The following is a 21,150-nucleotide window of genomic DNA, read 5'->3' on the forward strand; positions in this document are numbered from 1 at the left end:
GTGCTATATTTATTGTTCTTATAACATCTGTAAATGACGACCATATTTGCCAAAGACAGCATTTACTCATTTGACAGGAAAGTAGTAGTACTTTTGTGCATTGTTTTTTTTTTTTTTTTTTTTTTTTTCATATTTTGAAACGGCTTGCAGGTGGGAAAAGACAAGTTTACCTTACCTTGCTGTCAGAAATGTGCTGTTCATGTCCCGTGTGAAACCCTAAGTCAACATTTACTTATTATTTAACCCAAACCATGATATTTTCCTAAACCTAACCAAGCAGTTTTTTTTGCCTAAACCCAATCAAACTGCCACTGCCAAGATATTCTGATTGGCCACTTTAAAGCTATGATGTCGAAAATTAGCAGAGCTCATCTTTTCAATGAAGGAGGGTTAAGGTGAGACCTCCATTACAATTACAAATCATTGTTTTAATTGGATTCATTTCTCATACCAGTATTCCGTATTTTATTTTGATACATTTGGTGAGCAAGTATATGTAATTTGTAAAAAGATACTCTTTGATGTATCTGTGTCCATCTCTGTTCGTACATAACAAATTGTCTGCTGTCAGCCTGACAAGCATACCAACTTCCCCAGCTACAGTATTAATCAAATAGTTAACCTTTAAGAGCCCAAACAAGACCACAAACTGGTACTTGTCAGAATTACTGGCCTCAAACCGGGTGATGATTTATGTATTTCATTGTCCACCAGCACAGACTAGACATCCACATAATTCAAGACAAAATGTTCCTTTAAGAACTTAATTAGTCATGTCTTTAAGGCTACTGAGCTGAACATTTTCAGGTGTAAAGAGTCCACATGTATAGAGTATATTTTATTCATCATGGCTAAGGTGCTGAGGTGTTAAGAGTAAGGCGTCTGTGAGCACCAATACCCGTGTTGTGGCTGTACTCAGTTAAAGGAGCATGGGCGGTACTTGCAGTGGAAAAGAGTCTGAAACCCAATTCGAAATCAACCTCCAGTGCTTAAAAATGACCAGACAGGTGCAAATGAAACATATGCTTAAGAGGGCATTTGTGTCATCCTATGCTTTGTGATACATTAAATTTGGATACAACTTGGGGTTGATTTGGAATTGAGTGCAGAATAATAACTACTGTCCTTTACAGACCGCGTTGGGCAGGACGTTGGCATGACCAGAGGCTAGTGATTCAGCTGCTGCCTTCAGAATCATCAGGGTCGGACGGCAGAGCACAGACACCTTGTCTTATCCAGCGCTGGTCTGCTGCTCCTCTCCTCTGGCTCTCCTGTTGCTCTGTGTACTGGCTCAGCAGGGCGCCCACCTGCTCCTGGTCATTAAACGGACTGGGACGGAAACTGGACCGTAACCAGACTCGGTACTGGGGACAAGAGGACAGATTTAAAAACCCAACTCATTAAATTTAAGTTTCAATTTCATCAAATTGCATTACAGTGTTTAATAGTTCATAGAGCTATTTGAAATGCTGTACCTTACAGACAGTGCAGTGCTTTTTATTGTAGCTTTTCTTCCCCATTTTCATGTTAAATAATATAAACGACCATCACACATCTTGGCTTTATTAAGCTTTAAATTAACCTGATCACATTGGATCTGAGTTGAGTCTTTGGTGCTTAACAGCTTTCTTAGATTGAAATCTTTCTTTTTCTAAAAAATAACAATAATAACAATATAAACTGTATGCAATTAAATAATAGTACATGTATTCAGTTTCTTCTTAGTTAAGTGTTGATATGAAGAGCCAGGTGGGAGGATGGATGGGAGGAGTGAGCAGATGAGAAAGTCCATGTTGAAACACTTCTCAGTAACAGCCGCCTCTCTGCAGACATTCCTGCTTAACTGGTCACCTGAGACTTGGGATTTCCCTCTAACTCCTCTCACACCTCCACTTTGATTTAAAAATATTCCTGTTCCCATATTTCTCTAATCTAGGACATTCAGGGAACATTAACTGTGAGTATGTATGTTGGCCTGGTAGCTCAATTGGTAAACTCTTAGACATAAAGGTACTAACTAGAACCATAAAGGGTTCTTTGGCTTGTCCCCACAGAGTAACCCTTTTTGGTTCCTGTTAGAACCTTTTATGAAAGTTTCACTTGGAACCCCTTCAGAGGGTTATACCTAGAACCATCTGTGAAAGGTATCACCTGCGTAGAATCCCATGTGAGACGTTCCATAGAGAACTCTTAATGGTGTCTCTTAATATGACAACAGAAGCCCCAGACTGTTGAGCATGTGAAGTCGCATCAAGAAACAACAGGGAAAAAAAAAATCACTTTCAAAGCTTCAACACATCTTCCCAACTTTTTATGAATTGGGGTTGTACATTAACAGGCTAAATCTAGTTGCTTGGACCTGTTGTCCCTCATAAGAGGAGAGCATGACACGATGTCGATGTTGCTCGAATGGATAGTTGAAAAGCCTGCTGATGACATCACAGTCCATAGAAAGTTAATAACTGTAAAGCACTGGCGATGTCTTTAATAAAATCTAAATAAGTGATCTTTTTGTGATATAAATTGTTGTAATGTAATGTTAGTAAACAATTAGACAGTAAAAAAAATTGGATAATATGACCTGGCTAATATTCATCAGTACACATTCTGTTCAAAAGTGTAAATAGTAAGAATGTAACAATATCTCAAATATCGCAATATTGCACCAATTTTTGTTTTGTTTTATTATTTTTTATTTTATTTTATTCAAGAATGAAAGCTGAAGAAGAACAAAGAAAGAAAAATGCTGTACATGTCATAATTATTATTTAATAAAGGTATATGTTTTGTTTTTAATATTGTGATAAATACTGTTTGGACTTTTTAACATGGTGTTATCATACATGAGTTTTTGATATTGTTACATTTCTATCAAATATAGTAAATGAAATGTTAAGAATGTATTATCTGACATGTGGAGCTGCTTCATGTGGATTCTGAAGCAAAAATCTATCAAATGCTCATCTTGTTTTTTTTTTTTTCTTTTAAAGGTGATAAAGCGTTTCAGATGGTCGTATGTGTGGAAGTGTTTTGGGTGCATTTTCAGGTTTTTCCAATTGTAGAGCACAAAACATGGGATGTTTAAGGTGATAACTTAAGGGTTAAGGATCCCACAGATTTAATGGTCTTAGTTAAAAACAATGCTGGAGACCACCTGCAGCTGATGAGCTGATGGCAGTAGTTAATAATGGATTTTTGGAGGTAGATAATTTAGCAGTATAATTTGTGTATAAAGGTAGTGATTTATAAATATTGGTATTTATTTATTTATTACATTTATTACTAGAATGCAAACTGATTTTGAACTGCATGTTGTAGCCCCTTCCTGTCCAGGAAACACTTTCAGCCTTTGTTCAACGACAGCAGCTGGTCAAAAAAATGGTGTTGCAATTTCTCCAGTGATATCCAGGAATACTAAGCTGCCCTGTGCAATACCTTACGCTTTATGAAATACAATGAAGTGAAAGTCACTTTCAATGTAATGCATTCATCTTCCTTTATTATTATTAGTATTCTCAACGTCAACTCAAAAACCCGAAAGAGTAGAGCACTGACTCATAACATCAACACAGCTATAAAAATAAAGAATCAAATGCACAGTATAAAGATAACACACCAAAAAGCAGACAGACATGAGGTAATGTGCAAGATCCTGATAACTGTAATTGTGTCATATTGAAAAAGAAAATGAAACTTGCATCAAAGTCAAAGGGGAATGGCATTAGAGTCAGGTAAAACTCCTCTGTTAGAGCTCAAGCCATAATCCTTAAATGAATCCTTAAATGATTGCATCAACAAAGATTCAATTACTCTAAGATTAGTTCTAATCAGAGTTGAGCAAAAGTAGGTTTAAAATCCACTTTGAAAATTAAGCAGAGCTCTCACACAGTTCACAGCTCTCACACACTCGTTCAGTAAATTCTAGTTTAATGATGTAAACTGAGATTAGATAGAGTAAGCAAGTGCTGTCAGGACATAGTAAGTATTAAATAGATGATAAAATGAGACAACATAGAACTTAATTAATCCTGAAGGAAATTCTTGTGCCAGATTGCTCGAAAATTGTAACATAATAACAACAATAGAGCAATGAATAAGTGAAATATTAACATAAAATACAAAGTGTATAAGGAGTACATGCATAGAAACAGTACCTGACAGAACTACCTAAAAGAAGTGCAGTAGAAAAAGTAGTAATTGCAGATTACTTACAGTTACATTAAAAATAATATTGGCAGTTGTATTGAGAGGTAGTAAAAAGTTATATTGAACCAGATAATGAAAGTAAGATAGCACATGATGTCGAATGTAATTATACATGATAATAATGAAAGATAGCCCATGATATTGAATATTGCTCACAATAAAGAACATTATATATCCCCTGATACTGAAAAATAATATTGCACATGGTAATGACCATAATATAGCCCCTGATATTGAAAAGCAGTATAATGCTATATTGTTTGCTAGCTTGCTAAAAAGTTAACAAAAGGAAGAAGAGAAGCTCTAATTTCTCCTTCTTTGAGAAAAACTTGTTGGCCGAACTAATGGAGCAATATGGCCAACAGATCACCTGGTAAAAGAAAGAAGAGACGCATAATAAAACTCTGGCAACACAATTGAACTAATACATTAAATTGAGATAGGTTTTGAGTACAAACTAAGCTGAGGTTTAAAGACAGGTTTAAATTTAGCCTTATTCTTAATGCTAAGCTTGTTCAAAAGTTTAATGCAACATAATTCAAAGTTAAAGCATAATTTAACTGCATTTAAAAATTAATCATTGTTGGTGCAACCCAACTAAGGTGGACTGCAGATAGTTTATTGGGGGAAGGCTCATGTTCATAATCTAATTAATTCCTTCAAAACAAAGACAGTCAAGGCACACAACATTTGGATTCTTTCAACAGACTGAAAACAACCAAACATTTATTTAAGTACAATGCAATACATTTAATGCAAGCAGCAATAATAGTCTTTTAGCTCTCTATAGATGAGATTATCTGTCCTTCTGGTGCATTTTCATACCGCATTTTGGACTATGAAAGTGTGACTATGGACAACAAAGTAGAACTTTTTTTTTCTTGGCAGAAGACAGTTATAGAATGTGAACTTAAGTGTATTTCACATTGTCTTTTATGCTGTGATGCTGCAGTAATGAACAATGCTGTTACAGCTGCATTAGTGGTAAAAATATACTGTTCAAGGATTCCTCACTTTCTATCTGAGGCAGATGTGGGAAAAGTACAAACGCTGAAATCCCATTTCCTCTTAAATCCTCGAAATCAGAGCAAGATCTACAAACAATGAGCAATTTTTTTTTTTCAGTCATGGTATGTTGCAAGATGCTGACAGTAATGCTAGACACGTGATGAGCAGTACCAAGCTAATGCAATCCCAGCAAACCCCCTGCAGTTCCCCTTCTCTTCTCAATGGCTGGGTCAGTGTCATTGTAATGGAATCACACACCGAGTATCCTCAAGTAAATGCTGTATAAAGTTAAAGGCTGGGGACAGGTACTTGCAGTGCTTTCACATATAAACACATTCTGCCAATATTAAAGCACTGTGGAGGCAATGGCTCAAAATAAAATGCAAATAGAAATTTTACTTTGTGCCTAAAATGTGAACATGTGATTAATCCTCTTCAAAGACTTGAACCAGTATTTTTTATTATGTGTGCATTATATTTAGTACGTCCAGCTGTCATATATGCTCAGGTACATTGCTCAACATTTTCTCTGTATGAAAAAGAAAAATATGCAAAACCAGAGTGAGCATAAAGCAAGGAAGTTTAAACTAATATTTCCTATAACTAGTGATTTTCTACAAAGTGAAAGTAGACAAATCAGAACTATGACCATTATAGGCCAGGACTTTGTCTCCAAGAGTGCTGGATCATTGATTATGTACTTGGAAAGCCATAAAATAACAGAAAAGTACAGGACAGATCATCATAGAGCTAATATACTTCATATATTATCACATTAGACAGGTGAGAAGTCACACTTTGCATTTAAATGGGACAATGGCCCTTAACGTACACACACTAAATTCTGATTTAAATATGAGAATGAATTGGGCTTTGGGCAGGGATTTTTGTTGTGGTTTGTATGTTCTTACTGAAATACATCTACAATAAAAATAATATTAAAAACAAAGTTGATATGGCAACAAAGTATCTTGAATGATGAGATACTACAATAATAATATTATAACATTAAATGAATATTTTGAACCTTAAATAAAGTAAGTAATCTGTTATTATGTGTTATTTTACAGATTAAATGACTGATTCACTCTCTTTTTTGCACAAAGGTCTGATCTGATCTGAAGCATGATTGACAAATATTTGGAGGATTTTAGCCATTTTAAAAATCAAGATGAGCAGATTTGTTTATTTGATGCAATGTGCTGCAGTTCAGTTCCTGACCATAGCTGATAATCTCAGTTATGCCATTTTAGCAACTGAGATGATGGTTTACTGTGAAACAAACCATGGTTGTTAATTAGCCTCTACCGGGAATAACAAATGTACAAACAATCATGAAAACATTATGCAGAGCTAAGCCTGCATGAGACAGTCCACTGCAGCCTTCAGATATATATCATGTTCCATGACAACAAGAGAGCCACAGTTAACGGTTCACAGGTTAACCAGATAGACTGAATGTGCCGTGTGATGGTTTTATGCATCACATCCTGTGAGATCCTGTGTATGTCTAAGTGGGCTTGAATCTCCAGCAACAGCACTTAACAAACAAAGGCTTTGGCTTTACAGTAGAGATACTGCTAGAAAAAAAAGCCAGTGAGGAAAAAGTAATAAAATATGGGATTTTAAGCAGGAACATCTAAAAGATTATAACTTAATATCCCTTTTGACGTCATCACTGGATGCTGTTGTTAGGTCTTGTGTGTGTGTGCATTCATTATGACTGTGTGTTCCTTCATGTGTTTACCTCTGAGACTTGTGTCATCTGGTACTCCTGCAGCTGCTGCTGGAAACCATAGTTTGGGCCGACAAAGGAGCGAACTGCTTTGACTGCAGACAGACACTCCTCCCAGCTGTAGTGGGTGACAGTCATCAGGTAGGCCACCACCATTGTGGTGCTGCGGGACACACCTGCAAGGCTGCAGCAAAGCAGACCACACAGCTTGGTCATCGTCATGAAGCGACTGGATGTTTACCACCTTATTTCACACTGGTAATAAGTAAGTAAAGAAGCCAAGAAGGAACTGGTTACAGCTTTAGACTAGGGCTGCACAATTAATCAAGATATTACTGAAATCAAAATATCGCCAAGTAATTTTTTTGTTTAAGATGTACAAAATGTGACAAAACAGCATTACAATAAAGTACTGCAGTGCTGCAGAGATTCCCTGGCCAAAACATCTTGTTCTCCATATGTTAAGAAAACATGTTTGTTTGGCACAGACCCCAATTAATGTCATATCATCATAGTTTTTGCAGTGAAAATGAAACCTGTGATGCAAAAATGATCATTCCCATTTTTTTCATAGAGTGCAGCCCAACTTTGGACATAAAAACCTACCAGTGAACGAGACAAGATCCACCATTTAGGCGACATTCATGGATGAAGCTGATGCACTCTTTAAAATGTTGTAATCTGCAACAGAAAACAACACAACAACTTATTATCACTCACTACTTTCAAGTCTGGCAAAACTGATGTAGAGCAAATATTTTTCTATTGAAAAAAAACAAACAATAGAAACAAATGTTAGTACCATTGCTCCGAAAATCAGGAAAGCCTGTGTTTGCTAAGGTAGAGTGGTATGAGGGTTTTAAGGTTAAAAATAGGTTACACATTATAGGATATGAGAAAGAACACCTTGAACTGAAACTTCTGTGTTGAGGCCCTAGCTTTGTGTTTCAAATAAGTGGCTGAAACTCTGTTATTGTGGTAGTATTCTGATTTTGACTGTAGAAACTGCAGGTAATTCTCAAATACAGTCAGATGTCAGTTTTAGATTTCTGTCAGTAACAGTAACAGACATATTGAGGAGTAGTGATTTCTCTTTCAACTACTCTAAGTTGTCATGTGACAAAAAAAGGTCAGGTCTGCTCAAACAGAGAGTCTGTGGTAGACCAGAGCACAGACAGCAGAGACAGACAAGGGAAGTAACTGTCCCCACTTTTGTCTATCTGCAAAATTACATCAGTTTCAAACATTCATTTATCCTGTGTTTTAAAACGATCAAGTTAATTGTTTGAACCTTACAACAAAAATACAGCAAAAGTCCTGCCTTATGGTGGATAATTCATGTTTATGTGTTTCTGCCGTCCAAAATAAAAAAGAGCAAAGAAATACAAGGAACGCAATTCAAATTCTATTGTACTCAAACACCAAAACATAAACAAAGAAACAGAAGTAAAGCTGCTTATTATGTAAGTTCACAAATATACTCATAATGTAAGAATGAAGACTGAGCACCACAGTGTAGTGCAACTCTGCTCCTCAGATATCCTACTTGTTCACTGTCAGGAAACACTGATGGTGTTTTGCATAATCAAGAAGTGCATGGCTGATAGCAGTGTCTCCTGAGGAGCAGATGCTGGTTACTCAATAGCAGACAGAATAACAGACAAGGGCTAAAATAGATTGACTGCCACTTTTCTTTTTTCCTCCTTCCTGAGATCCAAACTCCTCTTCAAAAGATGTCTCCTCAGCACTTCACAGCACGGAGGTTTCCGGCCGTCTTGTTTAATATGCAGAAAATTACCTTGTGTCAAAGATTTGAGGTTTTTAACGAGCTGAATCCAAAGAATAATAATGAAACAAAGAATAAGCTGCTGAGTTGCCACTATACAAATTAAATGCAAAAGGAGCATCTGTGATTCTATGCGTGGCAAAATTTTATTTAGGCCTAATACAGCTACATTAGAACACATAAGAAATCATTTTTTAAAAAGAATAAATCTTTCTCAGTTATAACCAAAGTGCATCAGGGTGCACACACAGACTCTTCGCACAAATGCACATCTCATTTTGGAAATGTTTGATGCAAATAAGTTTACACCTTCATGGTCGAGCACTCTGTGCATTAAGACCATGGCGGATTTGTCATGAGATTGTTCACAAAAAGGGGAATACCTGGCTGTCTACAAACATGCACTTGTGCATGTTAGCAACAATATAAATCAACATTTAAAGGACCAGTGTGTTGGATGTAGTAGCATCTAGCTCAAAATGCAAAAGGGCCTATCTAGAGTTAGTGTTTGGTTTGTCTGTTCTAGCCTCTAAAGGGATAAGTCTAAGGTAACAGAAACACAGCTTTGTTATTCTCTGGGGATTACACACTAATAAAAACATACTTCTGAATATTATATTACATTTTTGCCATGTTACGTCAATAAACCCCTTTTAAGGAGGAATATGTAAAAACTGTGTATCCAGAAATGAGAACTGCAGTCAAAATAGCTAGTTGGAGCCATAGACACTACATTGGTTAAAATGCTATTTAATATACTGTCTATGGTTGAAGCGAGTTGTTTCTCCCCAACCCCTCCTCCCCAGACTCTAAGAAGCTCAGACAGGCTACAATAACACAGCAGGAGCACAAGACAAGCACAACATTGTAAATTGACAACACCAAGCGACGTAGAGTCCTCCGCTGTGAGCTGATCAGCTTTTTAAAACTGCCAGTTGTCTGCTGATGTGAAGTTAAGCCTGTTATCCAGAAAACAAAAGCCCACTGCTCTGAAAAAACACACTCTGGAGTTGGTTTTCAGTGACTGCCTGCCTTACTGTCAAACTTACTGTTGTCAGACTCCATTAACATATAGCTCAATACAACTGTTATGAACATTTACTCCATCTAAAAGATTATTAATTATTTCTTACAACTTATAAACAGACACGTACTCGTTCAGCAAACATTCAGCATTAATTTGAACTCTAATTAACATGAAACAATAACAAAAGTTATGGACCTGAGGGAAATTTTCAAAAGACGACACCACGGTTGTAGTGTTGTTGTTTTTCTTATAATGGTCTCATGCTGGCTGTCATTTTACTTATCTTCTTCCGTCTTTTCTTTTACAAGGTGAGCACTGAAGTCTCTGTCACAATTTCAATTCTAAATCAAAATAAAAAGCAAGTTCTGCAATGGCCCCAGCATTTTTTTTTCTCTCTACCACTGCCTCCTTGCACATGTCTGGAGGGGGAAAAAAACAACGCAACTACATCTATTAGTATGTACTGTTCTGCGACTGCTGCAATGTCTGACATAAGTTATTGTCATTACATTTTGAATAAGTTATTTAAATTTGACAATATGGCCTTTGTACGCAAAAATATTGTTAAGACTTTAGAAATGTAAATGACAGTTGTCATGGCATGAAATTGATGATCTTTACAAATCAAGACTGTATGACATAGCCATCAGAGCTGTAAAAGTCGAAAATCTAATTGAATTATGAAAAAAAAATAGATTGTGGATTTCGACAATTGTGACACCCCTGTGATTTAGGGCTGTTAAAATGAGCCTGCCTTCCAGACGTCCATCCCAAGAGCTTTAAGGAAGTTCATGGTTTTTCAAACAGCTTCAAACCGCTACAGTTGCTCCAAAAAAAGAGCATGTGTGAGAAAGAGGGTCCCTGCTGTAGACCCTACACAGGGGAGGGGCCTTCAGACCTGGCCACAGGGGCTCCCTAGCTGGTGAGGAGTCAGTTGGCCTCACCAGTCCCGTCAGTCAGATCAGTGATTGTGACAGAGGAGGTTTATTAAAGCTCTGGGTGGTCGAGGCCAACAGCCAGATGTCACACAAAGGTTTCCTTCCTCTGCTGCCTGAGGGAAGGCCACTTGATTGCGACAGTGGAGGTCAGACACCTCCACCCCAACCCAATCAGCAACTTTCAACCAAACTCCATTCTCATTAACTTGCATTTTTAACAACTTAGGCAGGCAGAAAGAAAGAAAGAAAGAAAGAAAGAAAGAAAGAAAGAAAGAAAGAAAGAAAGAAAGAAAGAAAGAAAGAAAACAATGCAAAGTTGTCTTCAAAGTAAAGCAGCTAGAGCAGGGGTGCCCAAATGTTTTCCCTTGGAGGGCCAAAACTGAAACTTAATGGTGAGCCAAGGGCCAAAAGCAAATACCTATTCCAATGTACTGTACATACTTTGGCAACATTGCATTTTATGCAGTCATGCCAAAAAAGCTAATTAAATCGAAATTGAAAATACTGTGTTGTATTGTTAAGATGCAAAAGGAACTTTCTGGGATACCAAGTTCCCTTGATCGACTTCCTGCAAAAAGCGTCACTCTACGCTGTGCTCAGATTATGAAAAATTAGTAATAATAAGGGATCTAACATACCTCACAAAAAACAGCACAAACAGTGATTTATATTATATGTTTTTTGCAAGTAATTCCTAATGTTTTTCCACTTGACACATCGGGCAGGCCAAATCAAACCTTACTGTGGGTCAACTTTGGGCAGCCCTGAACGAGAGTCTTTTCAAACCCCAGACAACTTCAATGATGGCCAACATCAGTCACACTCACATTTCTGGGGACAAACAAGGTGAATTTGCCAAATTCAGTCAAAAACCTCCAACCTTTTTTTTTTTCCAGTGTACTCATATAAACCTGGGGGGCTCAATCAGGGCCTTTTCTATCAAGTTAACTCTGGATCTTGAACCAGGTTCTGTAACAGACTGTTGGAACCTTGGTGCTATCTAGCAAACCAACCAGTTTTGATTGATCGGAACCATTATAATCAGAATCAGAAGAGGGCTTTGCACTAGAACCTGTAGAATATGGCACACCCTCTTTAGTTCCCAAGGAAAACTTCTTGTTTTGGATCCAGCCAAGAACCAACTTTTTGGGTTCTGAACCAGTTTATTTTTGATGGAAATGCCCAGAATGGTTAAAACTGTGCATGAACTGGCACAGCAACAGTTCCATGTAGGTCAAATAGGGCTATTACACCTGGTGCAAAGGGCAGCACAAATGTCATTGCTGTGCCATGGCTTTTGAATCAGGAAAACTGAGACAAGAGTTGTAAACTGAAAAGTACTACTACAGGAGCTTAAACCTCTTAAACACCAGTTTTCAGTCTGCATTTAACCAGGCAATTTGTCACATTTCTGTCTGCTATGCTGTCAGCAAAAGAATTACTCATCCCACATCACATTTTTCCACCACTTTTCCCTTGCCTCTCCCTTCACATTTGAGAGTGACCAGTTCCCTTATTGTACCATCCCTTGTCACTGCAGACTCCACTGTTTACCTGTAGAGTGTGTAGAGAACAATGAGGCTCACATTAGCAAGGAGCTTCATAGGCATGGCATAATGCCCCTTCCTTCTGTGCAGGAACTCTGACCCACCAGTAGAAGGCACCAGTACAGCAACAATGACCTAATCCCTCACCAGCTCTAATGCTGAATTCAAAGTGGGTCGTCTACAGGGGTCGCAAGACATGACACTGCTCTTTCACATCGGTGCTCAATCTGCAAGCCATGATTGTTGCTTCTGCTTTCTGCCCTCAGCCAGCGTTTGATTCAGAATTACTGCAGCAAGTGTTGCATGAGGTCAAAGACCCTACTCAGGAATAAATAATAAATGACTAATGTGACTGCTGCAAGGGCGGAGGGACAGCTCATGCCTCTTTCAACACCGAGTCTGTCTCCCGTATGACACATTGAACACACGGAAAATAATAACTCGTTAGTGCTCGATACTCTCGTGTCTACTTTACTTCATATGTCTACAAGCCATGAGACGAACATAACTGAATTATTTAGAGCTACAGGTCACTTTGTCCTCTGTACTGTTTACATTTAGGTTCTCATGGTATACGTTAAACATGTCATTGTTAATGAGCAAGAGACATGGAGACTGGATGTTCAAGAGGACATACAAGAGGTTGGCTGTGAAAAGTCATGCTCTAAAGACCAAAAACAATCAATAAATAAGAGAATGAGGCTGTTACAATACAAATTACCCTGGTCAAATTGAGCTGTTGGACTCCTGATATACTTGGTACTTGTATTAAATATTTAAAAGGAAAAGGTACTCTGTTCCAAAGGTACTTTGTCCAAAATGACAAAAAATACTAGAAAACAGTTGTTCAGAGTATCTGATATTGTTGGAGTGAAGGTGCTACATTAAGCAATACTGTACTGGATGTATATACATACATACAAATCCATCCAGATAATTTTAAATGACAAATTGATTCCTGCAGGCCAGAAGGATGATAGATTCAACTTGTAGAAAATGGATACACTTTCAATACATGTATGTGTGTGGGAGATGGCATCTTTTATTTTACTGGAGAGGCTAACTTACCTAAACCAGAGGACGGACAGGAGAATTTGAAAAAGTGTGCAAACCTTTATTAGAGTTTCTTGGATGCCGAGGTGCACAATTATTAAAAAATAGCAGAGTGCTGAGTGTTTCTACGTTATTGTTTTTTCTTGTCTGATGTCTTCTCTTTATTTTTTGAAATGCACATGAGCACATGAAATGTTTTTTCATTAGTTTTTTTGAGGGGGTGCCACCCCCCTTGTTAGTATGGATTGTTCTATTGTATAAAAAAAAGAGACGTTCATGATCTGGTTCGCTAGTTGTAGATGAACAAAACAAACCAAGCTCATCCCGGCTTTTAAAAATTAACAAATCAGCAACTAATAAAATACATAAAAACTCTACAAAAATATTGTTTGCAACGTGCCATTGTTAGTAGTAAATGTCTGGAAACTACCAGGAGGAATCATGCAATTAAAAAAATTATATAAATCAATAAATCAGCTTTCTAAACGGTCAGTCCTCATATAATCTTTATAACGGTTTTCATTTGGCTGTCACACCCTGAAAACACAATCTGGAGGGCAACAGTGTTGAAATAATACTGCATGACTAATCAGTGTTTGAGAAATTCACATAGACAAGGACATTTAAAGTCTGAGGTACAAGCACATTCATGCGTCTGACTGAGCATGTGCGGGTGTGTGTGTGTGTTTACTCACAGATTTTGGCTGGAAGCATCATCTGCATGAATACAAAGATATGTCATGTCCTGTAAAACATACAGAAAAACTTTAAACAGCTGAAATAAAATTCAAGAATATAGGCCATGTTATGTGTGTCATGTTACCTGTAAAACGTATTTATAATAATGGATAAAACTAGATAAAACATTTAGTGAACATGTTGTTAAACAATATTTACTGTCCCTAAAATAAATATCTCACACTTGACTTATTGCTTTGTAGTTACATCAAATTTGAGCAGCTTATGAAACTTGACATGGTTTCATGGTCCTGTCCCTGATCAGACACACCACTCAGCATGTAAACTGTCCATCTCAGTCACAAAACTCTCTTGCTCCAACCATAACTCTTCACCACCCTCAGCTGGCTGAAACGAAGCATCGCATTATGAAATGCACAATCATACCCAAAATTTCCAGGTTAAATTTCCACAGGAAGTACAAAACAGTTTGAATCAGCCAACATGTTTTTTTCCACTAACCTCAAACACGGGCTTAGCATTGTTGTACACAGACAGGATGTGTGTGATGCCGTTCTCAGACAGACTTTCTTTGTTTTCTGCATCTGGGACAAAGACAGAGAGGAAGATGTCTCATCAGAGTCTTATTTGTGAATTTCATAAAAGCAGCTTGGACATGTTACATTGTAAGCTGCTGCAGAGACAGGTCTGTGAGATGTTTACTGTCCTGCAACATCACTTGGTACAGTTAGGCCTGTGGTTACTTGCTCCTGTCACTTGAACTAATTTTAGCTATTATGCTTGTGCCATCATGAGGAGCCAGCAGCAGCAGCAGCAGCTAAAGTTAGAACGCTCCAAATGCCACATTAACTGGAAGGGGTTGCTCCAGGCCAGGGAGTGACACACTAACAACTCTTATTTTATGTGAAGCAACACCTTCTTTTTGTCTTTTTTTTTGTCAAGAGATGGATATATTTAGGATTCTCTAGATACCTATATCAATACTTACACTGTTTATCAATACTCTTACTACTTAATACTACTCGCCAAAATTTAGAGCAAAACATAACATGAAAAGATATGAAAATATATGTAATTTTATTATTACTTTTCTTGTAGAAATAACAAGTTAAATTGTTTCCTGAGTTATTGCATTTAGCTGCATTTTCATCACATTTAGTAACAGGTTCTAGTGCAAACGTAGCACGATTATGTAATGTTATATACATCAAAATAAATATATAAATCTAAATAAATATAAACGTCAACAAAAATAAAGCATTATGTTTAATAATACTAATGATAAAGTTGTCAATCCCACCACCACTCTTTTTGTTACAATTTAAGAAATTATATAACAGAGTTATAGAGACGGAGTTACAGAGCATATGAAAGATAAAATAAAAGAATATGAGGGAAACAATTAGAGAGAAAGAAGAAAGGAACTAAAATCCTTCATTACACAAATATCAGTTTGTTGGACATAGTAGACTGATAACTGATAAATTTAGGATGTATTATTGTACCAACAAAGACGGAACAGCTGGTAGCACAGATATACACAGAGCACAGAAATATACAAACACACCTGAGTGTGTGCATAGACAAGTATTCACATTGTTGTTCCCTTGTTCCCACATACAAGGAGAAAAACGCCTACATAATATCATATTACTGTCTTAGTTATAAAATCCATCAGAAAGATCATTAGAGATATTGTGTGTTGTATAACTCACTCATTTTTTCCCATCTTTCTTCAAAGATATAAACTTTACTTTTCATCCTTATGGTTATTTTTTCCATTCCATATTTTCAGATTCTTCCATCTGGAGTAAAATAAGTTATCTTTTAACCAATTCCTTGTAATTACTTACCCACCACTCATTCCTACATGCTTTTATGGCCTATCATGGTCTTCTGCCTTTGATACTGAAAGCCTGGTCCAACACATCTATACTGTATATATGAACTTTACAAAGATCAAAGTAAAGTTACATCATGTTTGTCTTACCTCTTATGTTCCCAAGGTAGAGCCCATCGACAACCTGTGAAGCAGCATTCACAGACATGATGCATTCACGTTAGATATTCATTACAGTTCAGCTTCAGAAACTTCACTGGAAAAGGAGCAAATGTCCTGGGTTGAGCCAGATTGGATTTAAAGCTTAGGGCTTAAGAACCAAGTACAGCAAAGGAAACATTCCCTACAGCCATACAAGGCCTGAAGCAACGATGCATGATTATCAGGAGCAAGTGATGAGTGGCAAGCAGCCTCTGAGTGCTGCTGAACAACTTTGGTGCTAGTACCACGAAGCATACCATGAAGCAGCAGCTGTCTGAGGATAATTATGTGCTGGATTCACACTAATAAAATGTAGATTTACTAATTAAGCCTGTATGTTTTTGTTGTAGCAATTAAAAATGGAAATACAGATGACCAATATATCTGCTTATGCAAAGTCTTTTTAAGACTAAATTAAAAATTTAGTAGTCTTACTTTAGTGACTTAGGTTTCAAAAGGACATTTTGCTAAATATGTTAAAATGTTTTCTCACTTTGTATTGGCTGACTAACATACTGGGAATTAGTGAAAATGTACATGTTTGCAATGAATGCTTTGTCATCATTTAAAGAACTAAGTGGAAATTCCACAGTATCATAACTGTGCAGGCAGGTACAAATGGGGAGCTCATTTGCAAAAACAGGTTAACATCTTTCATAAAATGAATAAACCAACACAAGGTTGATTTATATATAGATAGAGCTATCTTATCAAAAAAACCCAACACCTGATTCAATAATCTTGTATTATATTATAAGTGCACCAAAACACACACACACACACACACACACACACACACACACACACACACACACACACACACACACACACACACACACACACAAAACTTAATATAGGAAAATAAAAAATGTAGATACCCCTTTTGGAAATGCACCCATAAAATGTTGTTCCAACTTGAAATAAAGTACGGTAGGTCTGGACAATAGAACAATAGTGATATGTATGGGCAATAGACACTTCATCAATGGCAATCAGAAAACTTTTCAACAATGTTCAATACTTGCACTTACAGTTGAGGACAAAATTATTGGCCCCTCATGAAATTTAATTTTTTTTTCAAACATTTCCTAAGTGCTTTTTTTAACAGAGCAAGAAATTTTCAACATAGCATCTCTAAACATACTAGTTTTCTTTAGAAAGCATAACTTATTTCTATTTGCACACAATAACAGAATTATTTCAGAAAAAAAAAAAAATATATTATCAATATTATCAATAATATATATATATATATAATATTATCAAATCAATATTATTAGCCCCCTTAAGAACTGACCTTTTTATTGAGCCATACCACAAACTACTGTTGGGCAATGGTGTGCTTTAACTTTGTAATGCTCAAAGCTTGTAAAATCAAGTTAAAACTGATTTTAAAACTTATCTTCAAATGTACACACAGTATAAAAACTTCAGTAAAGGTTTGAGCTGTCACTTGAGAAAGCATCATGCCAAAAACACAAATCAAATCAGTTTAGACTTGAAAAAAATAATTGTTGATGCTCACAAAGCAGGAGAAGGATATACAAAGTTATCAGAGCATTTCCAAGTGTCAAGAACTGGAGTGAGAAGTATCATCAAGAAATTCAAAGACAGCCACATGGTACAGAACAAGTCTGGCAGAGGTAGGAAGAGAAAGATTTCAAAGACTCTGGAAAGAAAACTAGTGAGAGACATGTGTCTGAAGACCCCAGAACAACTGCCAAGACACGAGTGAATGACTTAGCCAAGTTGGGAATTGTAGTCTCAAAGAAGACAATCACTAGAGCCCTGCACAGGAATGGACTGCGAGGTTGCAGACCAAGAAACATTTCTGCAGAAGAGACACCTTCAAGCTAGACTGAAGTATGCTAAGGACAACCTGGAGAAAGATTCTGCATACTGGAAGCGTGTCCTTTGGTCAGATGAGACGAAACTAGAGCTCTTTGGCCATAGAGACGTTGTTTATGTTTGGAGAAAGAAGGGAGAAGCGTATAACCCAAAGAACACCGTCCCCACAGTGAAACATGATGGTGGAAGATGTGAAGATTTCGAGAGAAAACCTCAAGCAGTCAGCAGCAAATCTGGGACTGAGTCGTTGCTTTGTCTTCCAACATGATAATGACCCAAAACATATGTCATTCCTAGTGAAGAACTACCTCCAGAAGACCAAAGTGAAAGTTGACTGACCTGCACAAAACAATGACTTGAAATCCCTCTGAAATCTGTGGGGTGAACTGAAGACTAAGGTCCATGCCAGAAGAACATCAAATCTGGAGGAGCTTGAGAGATTTGCCAAAGAAGAAGGCTGGGATTCCTCAGGAGACGTGTCTGAGATTTGCTGAAAACTACAACAAATGACTGCAGACTGTTATCGAGCAAAAAGGATACACAACTGACTATTAGCATCAGGGGGGCTAATAATTTTGACCCTGGTGTTTTTTGTTTTTTGTGAAACAATTTTGTTTCTGTGTGCAAAGTAAAATAATGTAAGCATCCAAAATAAAACTAGGATGTTTGGAAAAGCTGTATTAAAAATTGCTTGCTCTGTTTAACAGCACTTGGGAAATACTTTTAAAAAAAATTTCACAGGGGGGCTAATAATTTCGTCCTCATCTGTAAATATACTGTATGCAAAGAGCCATTAAAGCACATAACAAATATCACCTGACTTATAAGCAGCCTGTCATATCTCTACAAGTGACGAGCAAACAGCAAATCATTTAAGGGGTGAGTTGTTCAGTTGCACCATAGACATGTGACAACAGAATCAGTGCGGAGACAGAAAATGAGGGCAGACGGTCAGGAAATTGTTTTACAAAACAGGACATGACAGCTCACCAGTATGGCGCCTGTGTGCCTTACTTCAAAGTCAGCCTTTTTTTTTTTTTCTAAATAGGTCATTAAAATGATCAATAATTATTTATATCAAATGAAATTAAACATTTTATTGTGATAATTTTTTCAGCTGTATCACCGAGTCTTAAAATAAAGTATAATAATGTCGTACTAATCTACTGATTTAATCCTCAGAGCATATTTGCATGAGCCCTTCACCAGGTCAGAGGTCGGGGGCAGCCATCAGGCCTGGGATGGATTCAGTGCCCAGCTTTTGAGCACTTGAGCACATGGAAGCAGAGTGTTTCAGGGGAGTAAAACCAAACCTTCTGGTTCAGGGCCAGTCCCCCAGCTCATTGTACCGACCTGCTGTGTGGAGTATAATAATTTGCATCAACCATAACTACAGCTGCAACAATTAATTAATTAGTTATCAACTATTAAATTACTCACCAACTATTCTGATAATCGATTAATAAGTTGGAGTAAAAAAAGAAAGGAAAAAGGAAAGAAAACAAGGTCAAAATTGGGGATGTTAATGATTAATAGGGAAACTTAAATTTCAAGCCACTACAAGGAACTTTCATATTTTGTCGATTTTGAAGGTCCCCGTGGACAAAAGCAGTAACGTTTCCACTGAAATAACCACAGAATGTAACTTCAAAAGTAAAATTATCTCAAGAAACATGTCCTGTTTCTTTTTACTACTGGGGAAGGAAAATTATCCAAATTTGCAACCCTAGTCAAAATTCTCTGAATCCAGCTTCTTGAATGCAAGTATTTTCTGATGTCTTTACTCCTACATGACAGTAAACTTAATATCTTTGGGTTGTGGACAAATCATGACAATTGAGGACATCATCTTGGGCTGTGGGTTAACACTGATCCCCATTTTCACCCTTTCCTGGCATTTTACAGACCAAACAAATAATCGATTAATCAAGAGAATGATCACCAGATTAAGCAATAATTAAAATAATAATTTATGGCAGCCCTAGCCATAAGACAAATCACTAAAACATACGCGTCACAGCTGTGCCATATGAATCCTGTCCGTGTAACATCAGTCATGGCTGCATTTTAAAACCACATCAAAAGCTTTTAAGTGTCATCAGATCTCAGACCAGAGGCAGCCTGTGTACACTAGCTGTTTGCACATCACTGCAACATTCAAGGGGTAAATTATCAGCTGCACTTTAATCTTCTGTACTCAGTAACCTACACAAAGTGCATTGTCTGGTTTATTTACATTGCTTATCGTATCAGTTTGGGACAGAGCAAAACATGTGAGCAGACAAAACAGATAACAGTAAAAAGTATTCAAAGTGTCTGTAGTTGCATCATCATTATTTTACTGTGTGGATTATATACCATGTAAATTTAAAGTGTTAATATGATCTGGAGCAAACGGGAAAAATGACTCTGCATCACCAAACGGAGGTTACCATGACAGCGCGATGTATACCGTTTGTGCTGCTGTTTCATTTTTACATTATACGGATTCGTTCGGTGATATTACGAACATACAGCTCAACAACTTTTCATTGTTAACCTCCTCCCTCAGTTTAAAAGCTATATCGCTCATAAACAATCTTGTTAGGACTGCTCCCGACCAGGCTATGAGTTTAGTATAAGTTACCATGGTGATCTAGCCAGGTTAAAAGAGAGCCGCCTTCGCGACACTGAAAATCCTGGCTTTAGACTCAACATAGCTCGCTAACCCATTACACTTTGGAGAGTTTTACCACAAAACAGCCACTGACAACAACAACACATTAACAGCTGGACATAAAATAAGATGAAACCCTACCTTATTCATTCCATTTCCCATGATGACTTTGTGCCAGTGCGGCGAGCTACAACGCTTAAATACGTAAACCTAACGCGATGTGTTAACATGGACTTTGAATCCGAAACGCGAGGCTGCACCGACTTCCAGTCACAAACTACAGCTTTCGCCCTGCGTCGCTATGTCTGTCCTCTATTCAGCGACATTATTAATTTACATTACCATGCCTAATGTTATTAATTCAGCCTTAACCTCGTCTCGGCTACAACAACAGTTCCGTCATGCTGTATCGTCTTCCGGATTGTTTTGACGTGAAACAACCGCAGCTGCCGGTTCATCCGGTAAGTGACATCACAGCGTGTTGCAGTTGGTCAGATCCTCGACTGGCTTCACCTTCACACCAGAGGGAGGACTGACATGTTCATGCAGTCTGTCTGTCAGGGATTTAGACATGCATATTGTGCGGAAACCATTAAACACCATTAT

The 21,150-nt window shown here is 37.3% G+C and overlaps 1 protein-coding gene across 1 annotated transcript; it reads right to left on the reverse strand.

Annotated features, from left to right (window-relative positions):
* Window positions 1-1,018: 1,018 nt before the first annotated feature.
* Window positions 1,019-21,010, reverse strand: dusp22a (dual specificity phosphatase 22a). Its single transcript, XM_084718244.1, has 7 exons — window positions 20,686-21,010; window positions 15,990-16,023; window positions 14,501-14,583; window positions 13,996-14,045; window positions 7,556-7,630; window positions 6,962-7,133; window positions 1,019-1,364 (listed from the first exon to the last, which is right to left on the reverse strand). Exons 1-7 carry the CDS (start codon window positions 20,704-20,706, stop codon window positions 1,176-1,178), a joined length of 624 nt encoding a protein of 207 aa, XP_084574370.1. The 5' UTR covers window positions 20,707-21,010; the 3' UTR covers window positions 1,019-1,175.
* Between the last annotated feature and the right edge of the window lie 140 nt (window positions 21,011-21,150).

This window comes from Lutjanus erythropterus, chromosome 1 (assembly GCF_056507025.1).
Source record: "Lutjanus erythropterus isolate fLutEry1 chromosome 1, fLutEry1.hap2, whole genome shotgun sequence".
Classification (NCBI taxonomy): Eukaryota; Metazoa; Chordata; class Actinopteri; order Lutjaniformes; family Lutjanidae; genus Lutjanus; species Lutjanus erythropterus.